The sequence below is a fragment of the Polyodon spathula genome, chromosome 14 (genome assembly GCF_017654505.1).
Source record: "Polyodon spathula isolate WHYD16114869_AA chromosome 14, ASM1765450v1, whole genome shotgun sequence".
NCBI lineage: Eukaryota > Metazoa > Chordata > Actinopteri > Acipenseriformes > Polyodontidae > Polyodon > Polyodon spathula.
In genome coordinates, this window is record NC_054547.1 from 37,163,911 (window position 1) to 37,173,248 (window position 9,338).

A 9,338-nucleotide genomic window follows, 5' to 3' on the forward strand; every position below is an offset into this window, starting at 1 on the left:
TTATCTAGCATTGCAAACCATTTTAATAAATACCTGGAGTTGCATCTAATTTGGGAACCAGAATCTGAATTGGAGTCTGGAGGGCTGTTACTTGTTTCAAAGAGTAGAAAGAAGAAGAGGAGACATATTTGACATTTTATATATATATATATATATATATATATATATATATATATATATATATATATATATATATATATATATATAATTACAGATTAATGCTATGTCAAGTAATTAAATTATATAAATTATGTATTTTTATTTTTAGAAAAGACAACAAGCTGCAGTGCAGAAAGAACAGTCAAATTATAGTGATACACAATGAAAACAACAACATCAGTAGCTCAATGGGCAAATAATGTTGTTTATATTTTAAATAGTGAGCAGACAGGTTTGTGTATTGATCCTTGGGAAAACAAAATACTGCGCTCAAGTAGTGATTTCCTAAAAAAATGTCTGGTGCTCAGTGTTTGATATTTGAGTTGAGTTAAATTTGCCAAAATGAGTTGATTAAGAATCTGTATAAATAGCCATTTGAAAGGACATGATTTTAATTAACGTAAGAACAGAGATTACAATTACACAACTTCAAGAAAACAATGCAGAGGTCTTGTCTTGGCCAGATTTTTCTCCTGACCTGAGTCCAATAGAACATCTGTGGGACCAAATCGCCTGTGCCATCCACAGGAGACAACCGCGACCAGCCAGCCTTCACCAGCTGGCTACAGCTGCACAGGAAGAGGGGTGGAACATCCCACAGCAGTCTATCCAGAGGCTGATCAGGTCTATGCGTCAACACTGCCAGGATTGGGTTAGTGCTCATGGAGGTCATACCCAATAATAATTTTGTAATGTTTTCATTTTGACAGTGTGTCATGTTTCATACTGAAAACTTATCATGATTCCTTGATCTGCATTTTGGTTCACATTTTCTGTGATTTTGTTTGGTGTATGTGTTTAAAATATTTGATTAAAATCCATTAGACCTAAGTGTTGCGTTTCTTTAGGGCATCAGTATAGGTTTTCCATATGCAGAAGTTTGACACTGGTGGTACAAAATACAAACTACTAAACTGTTAAAAGAGCAACCAAAATAAACCACTTTGTTCTCAGTTATGGGGGAAGTGAAACAGGCAATATTGCAGATACCAAGCATGCACAATATGGTAAAATACCAGAAGAGTAGGAGCCTGTACATACAAGCAGAGCAAAGCAGTGCAGAGCAAAATATGTAGTCCAGCTGCTTTTTTTGATAAGTTTCTAAAGTGTTTTGCAGCATGCATTCTATACTAGTTCTGCTTTGTTAGCTATGGCCCCCCCACTATAATATATTTAAAAACCATACAGTGGAAAAAAAAAACTAAAAACTCAGTGCAGCCGCTATTTGAAACCTCAAAAAAAATACACCTGCTTTACCTTTAAAAACGGAAGATACAGTGCTGCGTTTTAAATACATGAGATTGCGGGTAAAACAACACATTTTCTATTAAAACAAGGCAGAGGAACACTGTACACAGCTAGACAGGTTAATAAGAGGCTCGGATAAATGCTGCCAGGATAACTGAAGTTTGGATAATCAAGGTTTTAATCTACCTAATGTGATATTTCTGAATGAGAAAGAGACGCTCATTTGGGTTAAAATATAAGAAACAGCTGTTTTGTCATCACTAAAAATAATAATGAACTGAATGAATGAAATAATGAACAAAATAAAACAAAATTATCTTAGAAACACGATCAATCCCTTTTCCCCTGTAGTAATATGTAACTTTAGCTCCCGTGTAATAACATTAAATACAATTAACATCACTTTTAGAAGTAATCCAACTGCGTAGCAGTCTCGCAGCATTGCACGAGACTGACCTGGCTATTCCAGGAACAATGTCAAGCAGTGGAACTGTGCATTAACTCACACTGTATATAAAATGCATCATTATTTATTTATTTTTTAATAAGCTTGCAAATAATATGCTTACTGGTCCTATAATACTGTTTTCATTGATGTCAGCATCGTGTCCTCCTGCTTTTTCTTCCAGAAAGCATCAGCAGTAAAATAGTAAATGATAGGGTCCAGACAGCTGTTCATGCTGGCTATGCACATTGTAATTGTTTGAGCATCAAAGAAATTGTACTGGAGGTACTTCAGCTTATGTAAAGCATACAGTATGAATGCAACATGAAAGGGCACAAAGCACACGGCGTACATGAGCAGATTCATAATGAACATCCAGACGATCTTGTGCTTTTTAAACACTGTGGAGTGGACCCTGCGGCTGTGCAGAGTCTTTATAACCAACACAGTGGAGAATGCGATGATCACAAGTGGAACGATTATTCCAAACCCTGTTATGAGACAAAGTATAACAAATCCAAATTTCCAGTTTGTCTCAGAATAAGACTCAAAACAACGGGTGATGTTGCAGGCGTCTTTATTTGTCCCATGGTTCAACGCGATGGGGATGCCTAATGCCAGAATTAACAGCCAGACCATCCCACAGGCCAGTCTGGCAAAGCCTGGGGTTCGAAGAGCACGAGACCGCAACGGATACACGACAGCGAGGAACCGGTCCAGGCTGATCAAGCCGATGAAGAGGGAGCTGGAGTAAATGTTTACTGAAAACAATGTCCCTGGTATCATGCACATAGCGTCTCCAAATGGCCAGCGAGCCGTTGCGAAGTAGTAGATCCTCAGAGGTAGAGAAATGATGAAGAGAAGGTCAGACAGTGCTAAGTTGGCCATATAAATGGCTGGTACAGAATGGAGCCCCAATCTTCTCAAGAAAATCCACAAAGCAATCCCATTTAATGGCAAACCTAGCATAAGAACAACGCTATACACCGAAGTGAACAGGGGGTATCTGAAATAAGAAGAGTCAAATTTTGGACAAGTCATGTTTTCCATTGCAATGGCTGTGCTTGGTTATCTTCTATTCTAAATGTCACTTCTTGGGCAACGCTTGAGCTACAGTTTCATGAGCTTGACAGGAAGAGGGTGTGTGCTTCCTCTTAAAGTGTTTCTGATCTAAGTAAATTAGACTGTGATGAATGCATCTATAAGGAACATTTACAATTCCTTGTAGATACAAACCTGTAAGTGTGTAAGAAACAATAGCATTGTTAGCAGAACACAAAGTGGAATCTTTTTTACCCTTTTATTTATCGTTAGCACTGTCACCAGCGTAAACTTGATTACAAATCCATTTTTTGTGGTTAAAAAAAAAAAAAAAAAGCTTTTATGAAGGTTACAGCCACTTCAAACTCCAGAATTTTCTAGCAGCTTATAGAAAGCCTGAGAAGAAAAGGCTGTTCTGTCACTGGTCAGAATGAGCATCAGCATTGATGATGCAAAAAAGCAACCGAGGACACAACCTCGCTGTCCTAATAGCTTGTTACTGCCTTGGTTAAATATGAAGTATTTAAGCTGTAACCAGAAATTAGCACTTCAGCTGTTGCAGCCCTTTCGCTTGCAGAATCTGATTTCTAAACGCAGAATCGCAAGAGATACAGAGGTGTTCCAAAGAACCTAAATGACGTGACAAACTCTGTATTTCCTTCCGATTTAAATAAACTTATCAGATTGCTGGCTGATCTTTGATCAAATAGTTATTTGCTAAATGGCATAAGCTACAAGGAGAATAGCCTTATACCAGCACCTCAATCTACTTGGACTGGCAGCATTGGGGCAGCACCACAGCACCATTCCCATTTAGAGCATACTTAGAATCTTCTCGCTTTTCTTTTCTTCTCAGAAACATTTTGCTTATAAATTATCAAACTGACAAATGGAAAGGCTGCACTTACTGGGCTTGGCATTTAAAATAATGCCAGATCACCACCACCCCCCATTGTGGTTACACTTCCTTTTCCTGTTCCAATAAGTCATCTGATCATTCAACACTAAAACATCTGCAAAATGTACATGACTTATTCTATAGTTTAGTCATTTCTCTAGCACTTAATCTCTCTATACAAGATATCTTACGAATCACCAGAGAGAGCCTTACTCCTATGGTTTAATAGGAAGTGCAGGTGTCTGCCCGAGCTCACTAGACGTCTGGCTGGTAGGGTTGGCTGTAGCTTGATGAGGTGAAACAATTCTCTCTATCCCATGGGATGTGAAGCTCCCTCAGGAATCCTCAGCAAAGGATGCAACATTGTTTTCTCCTGATTGAATGACTTACCATGCACATCATGCTGCTGTGCTTTTATCAGGTGTGCCACGCAGGGACTTCAGGATATGATTATCTGGACAGTTTGGAGCCTTCAGTTGCCTCTGTCACCTCTGTAGTGGATTTCCAGTTCTCTTTAAGAATCAAGTAATCAACAAATTCCATCCAACATGCAGTTTATGTTGGCCACACACAGGCTGACTTGAACAAAGATGCGCAGAGGTTCTCTATAATCGGCAGGAATGGTGCCATGCCTCACTAAAAAGTACAAAAGCACTGCAATGTGATAGGGTACAAAACAGATCAAAAATGTAAAAAGGTTTGCAAGGACGATTTTAACAGATTTATTGTTGCTTTGTTTTTGCAATTCCAAACTGTCTCTTCTTCTTCTCTTTATGGCTCGTACTATTTCAATGGAACAGAAGGTCATAATTAAGGCACTAGCAACAAACAGGGTCTCCATTGTGGCAACCACGTGTACCTTTTCCCAGGTGCCATAGGAAAAGCTATGGAAACAGTTCACATGAGTACCATCATGCAACTTATAACTTTCAGCACTTGATCCGAAAATGATCGTCCACACTGCAGCACAGACAAGTGTAGCTTTCAGTGGAGACCTGAGAGATTTCGTCAAAAAGGGGTGCCTTACAGCAATGTACCGATCTACAGAAATGCACATTATGATCAAAATGCTCCCGTACATGTTCACAAAATACAGGCTCTCCAAGAACGAGCAGAAGGGTCTTCCAAGGCCCCAAGTGTTAATGTAGGCACTCATTTTAAACGTCAGAGAGAAAAGCAAAAGACAGTCACTGAAAATAAGGCTTCCCATATATGTTGTAATTTCTGTCCATTTCCTTATCTTGAAAAGAAGAATCCACAGAGCTGACAGATTGAATAGCAGGCCCAAGCTGAATGTTGGAATGCGGACGATGACCTGGAACAGGTGAACCCCATGGCTCACGCTACTACTCATTCTGATGATCTGTAAACAGAAATCATAGTGCAAATCTTCTGCAATACACATTTTGCTGCACGGTGTGTTAATTCTAGTTCTGTATTTGCCTGGTAATTTTGCAGTGCACAGGGCACTTTTTATATTTTTACGTATAAGAGATTTTATAAGGAAAACGACCCCTGTTTGGTCAGGAATTACTTTCTTTATCATTATGAATCACTATGAAGAACACTGATCTTTGAGTATCATTTTCTTTGTTAATAATCTACTGTAACTCAAAACCCCCTCCAATAAAAAAAAATACACTGAGTACTACAGTATCTTGAAGCAAGTGCCAAAGCAAAGGCAAGTTTTCACAGAGGAATAACCCAAATGGTACAAAGAGAGCTGAGTAGTTTTACTACAGGCTTAGGGTTCTTACTTCTTGTCTGTAATTTTGCTGTTGTAAGTACGGCATCCGCTAAATCAGCATTCATGCCTCTTGGGTTTCTCCCAGCATGGTTCGTGTATTTATTCAGAGTGAATCCAAAGCCAGAAAAGGTCGCAATTTCTTTGAAGAGGAGAAATATAGTGTTAATTTGAAACTACTTACTTTATACACAGTAGGACTTTGCATCTTTAACACATCATGTTAGTCCAAGTGTGTGGTCCCAGACCCGAACACATTGCAGTACTGTCACAATAATAATAATAATAATAATAATAATAATAACAATAATAATAACAACAACAACAACAACAACATATACGGTATGTTTTTCGAAGAGCCTTAATAACATAATATAATAAGCTAATACATGTGAATGTTAAATGGCCGTGCTGGAGGAATTACGACAACTTTGGTCTATCAATTGAACTTAGTATACCAGAAACATGTGAAACCCTTACCTGAGTGCGGGGTCCGTGTGAGAATCACGACAGCCGTTCAACCAGACAACCAGACAAACTACACGAGTTATATATCAGACAAAACAAATATGATCTGGATAAAAATACAGCATCTGCTTACTTTATTAGGTAGTGAATACGAAGCACGGCTTATGTGTATCTGGAGCAGTGTCAGAAAACCCATAAATTAGAATCTCGGTAGCACATGTCGCTTTCCCCGCAAGGTGCACAGACAACGGAAACTGAAATTCTTAGCGTCAGTTGTGCAGGTGTTTTGACCGCAGTTCTGGAGCACGTGTAAGCAATAGCTACCCAACAGCTTCCACAGGCACACATGTTTCTATGAAGTTCTTATGTAGAAAATGAAATCATAATACTGTTGGATCATTGACATTACTTCACAATTTCTGTATACAACCATTTGCTTTTAACCATACATTTAGCACTGAAATTATTCTCATTATTATTAAAAAGCACAGTGTAACATTTTTCAAAGATTGTTTTTGTGTGTTTTATCGCCAGTGTGTATTGCTTACCACCACATGTAGATTGTGGTTGCTAGTATTCCACTTGTTTGAAACGTCTTTCCTCTTAGAATTCAGCTAACAAGTGTATTTAAACTGTAGCCCGTTTTCTATATTGAAAAATCCACAGGTTTCCATAGCAACAATCAAGGCATTGTGCAGTTTCCACAAGAAGTTATATATTTCCATAGTTCTATTAATAAATTCCATCTATAAATTCTTTAGAGATTTGTGGTTTGACATGGAAATTATACATACTGTGCTAACGAAGGGTTAACGAGGGTTCAAATCTATTCTCTCAGTCCTTTTTGCTACACTTTACCACCTGGTCAAATAACTACCTATACAGCTGCAGGGGAAACCAAGGGTTGTGTAGCAAACGTATTTAGCTGATACAGCGTCCACAACAATAGAATCTGTGTTTTATAGTATTATTTTCAGTTAGGCGGATAACAAGCGGTAAGCAGCGCCTGCTCCCGCATTGCCGAAACAACTTATAGATAACTTCTGCTAAGAAAGCAAGGAAGTCCTCATTCAAATCTGGTACGTTATACTTTTTTTTTTTTTTTACACGACTGCCCTTGACTGTGGCCCACACTTTTAGTGCGCAGCTGTCAATCACGTGCCTCTTTCCAATGCTTTCTAGAGCTGCTGAGATCAGAGGGCACATCACCTGATCAACATGTGTTGCACCTCTAATTCACAACGACTGCAAATCCAGTCAGCAGAGAGGTCCAGACCAGGCAGTGTATGTTGCACAATTAACTCTCTAGTTTATGTTTCGAAACATCAACATTGTCAATCTGTATACCGGACTGTAAACATATAATCATCCAATTGTCAATTATAGGGAAAACTAACTGTATGATTACAGTGGTTTCAAACAGCCAGCTGCCCAATGTTCTGGTATTCTTAGCATGTTTGTCAAGAGAAAATGTGTTTGCAAACAAACAGTGGAGGTACTTACAGGCTTCTGATCTCATTGCAAGTACAATCACTTATTTCCATTTAAATCTATTAATGTGGTTGTGATGTCATTTACCACCTAGTTAATGATGCAACAATCTACTATTCCTTTCTATTTAAAACTTCAAGAGTCATAGCATTGAATCTATTCATCCATTCATTTCCCTTTGTTCGATACTGTACATTATCTAATTGTATTTCTTCTAAAACTATACATTTTGACAGAGAGAGAGAGAGAGAGAGAGAGAGAGAGAGAGAGGGGGTGCTATTTGCTGCAGGAAAAAAGACATGCTACCGGATTCTGCATGCTGTGCGTTGTGTAAAATAGTGGTCATATCTCACACTCTGTCTCTTCCTTATCATGTAACCTAGTGGTCGCATTTAAAAAAGAAACTGTTGCACACCATATGCAAATATGGGGTTGGGGCGAGCAGAAGGGGCGTTGCTCTACCCAGAAATGCAACTCTGTTTTTCAGTACTGAAGCTGTGTATTTAAAATAAAGCTGAATTAATACAGTCCCTGGGCTCTCCAATCCAACTTGTCTGGTTCCAGTTTTGCCAAATTAGTTGGCTGTTTTTTTGTTTTGTTTTTTTTTATTTCATAAAAAATTTAACTGGAGCACATTTCTTTTTTACAGCTGTGAAAATGAGCCAGTTAGCTTACCTTCCCCTGAGCTGAGAATTCTTTTTTTTTTCTTTTTTTTTTTTGTAATTTAGCCGACCACTAGAGGGCAGCAGAAGTCAGCGGTGTTCTGTGTAAAAGACAGGTCATTGTCCTCTTGGTCTTATTTGTTTCCAACTGCTCACCACACATGTGCAGCAGCATTCTATATTTAGTGCTATTTAACTTGTCCACCACAGGCCAGCAATAGTGAGCAAATTGTACTCTTTAGCCCCTTTCACACTGGCATGATCTATCCGGTTCAGAACCTACCCGGGCAGGACCGGGTGTCATGTGGGTCGGCTACACGATTCCACACTGCTTTTGATAAAGCAGGTTGACCTGTAAGGAAACATAAGAACATAAGAACATAAGAAAGTTTACAAACGAGAGGAGGCCATTCGGCCCATCTTGCTCGTTTGGTTGTTAGTAGCTTATTGATCCCAAAATCTCATCAAGCAGCTTCTTGAAGGATCCCAGGGTGTCAGCTTCAACAACATTACTGGGGAGTTGATTCCAGACCCTCACAATTCTCTGTGTAAAAAAGTGTCTCCTATTTTCTGTTCTGAATGCCCCTTTTTCTAAACTCCATTTGTGACCCCTGGTCCTTGTTTCTTTTTTCAGGCTGAAAAAGTCCCTTGCGTCGACACTGTCAATACCTTTTAGAATTTTGAATGCTTGAATTAGGTCGCCACGTAGTCTTCTTTGTTCAAGACTGAACAGATTCAATTCTTTTAGCCTGTCTGCATATGACATGCCTTTTAAGCCCGGAATAATTCTGGTCGCTCTTCTTTGCACTCTTTCCAGAGCAGCAATATCTTTTTTATAGCGAGGTGACCAGAACTGAACACAATATTCAAGATGAGGTCTTACTAGTGCATTGTACAGTTTTAACATTACTTCCCTTGATTTAAATTCAACACTTTTCACAATGTATCCGAGCATCTTGTTAGCCTTTTTTATAGCTTCCCCACATTGTCTAGATGAAGACATTTCTGAGTCAACAAAAACTCCTAGGTCTTTTTCATAGATTCCTTCTCCAATTTCAATATCTCCCATATGATATTTATAATGTACATTTTTATTTCCTGCGTGCAGTACCTTACACTTTTCTCTATTAAATGTCATTTGCCATGTGTCTGCCCAGTTCTGAATCTTGTCTAGATCATTTT

General features: G+C 38.7%; 2 protein-coding genes across 3 annotated transcripts; both read right to left on the bottom strand.

Moving 5' to 3' along the window:
- Positions 1-733: 733 nt before the first annotated feature.
- On the bottom strand, positions 734-3,104 carry LOC121326490 (lysophosphatidic acid receptor 4-like). Its single transcript, XM_041269773.1, has one exon. It carries the CDS (start codon positions 2,900-2,902, stop codon positions 1,982-1,984), a length of 921 nt encoding a protein of 306 aa, XP_041125707.1. The 5' UTR covers positions 2,903-3,104; the 3' UTR covers positions 734-1,981.
- Positions 3,105-3,244: 140 nt separating this feature from the next.
- On the bottom strand, positions 3,245-6,335 carry LOC121326491 (lysophosphatidic acid receptor 6-like). Of its 2 annotated transcripts, none has more exons than XM_041269775.1 (3): positions 6,137-6,335; positions 5,549-5,677; positions 3,245-5,154 (listed from the first exon to the last, which is right to left on the bottom strand). In XM_041269775.1, the coding sequence occupies exons 2-3, from the start codon at positions 5,582-5,584 to the stop codon at positions 4,321-4,323; spliced, it is 870 nt and encodes a 289-aa protein (XP_041125709.1). In that variant the 5' UTR covers positions 5,585-5,677; positions 6,137-6,335; the 3' UTR covers positions 3,245-4,320. The 2 variants fall into 2 exon arrangements, with proteins under 2 accessions (XP_041125709.1, XP_041125708.1); XM_041269774.1 differs by having other exon boundaries at positions 6,016-6,335.
- Positions 6,336-9,338: the final 3,003 nt, after the last annotated feature.

Excerpts from the sequence above, each read along its gene's own strand:
- LOC121326490 (XM_041269773.1), bottom strand. The coding sequence starts at position 2,902 with ATGGAAAACATGACTTGTCCAAAATTTGACTCTTCTTATTTCAGATAC.
- LOC121326491 (XM_041269775.1), bottom strand. The coding sequence starts at position 5,584 with ATGCCGTACTTACAACAGCAAAATTACAGACAAGAA. Across the intron at positions 5,155-5,548 it reads AGCAAAATTACAGACAAGAA|ATCATCAGAATGAGTAGTAG; the intron begins GTAAGAACCCTA and ends TTCTGTTTACAG.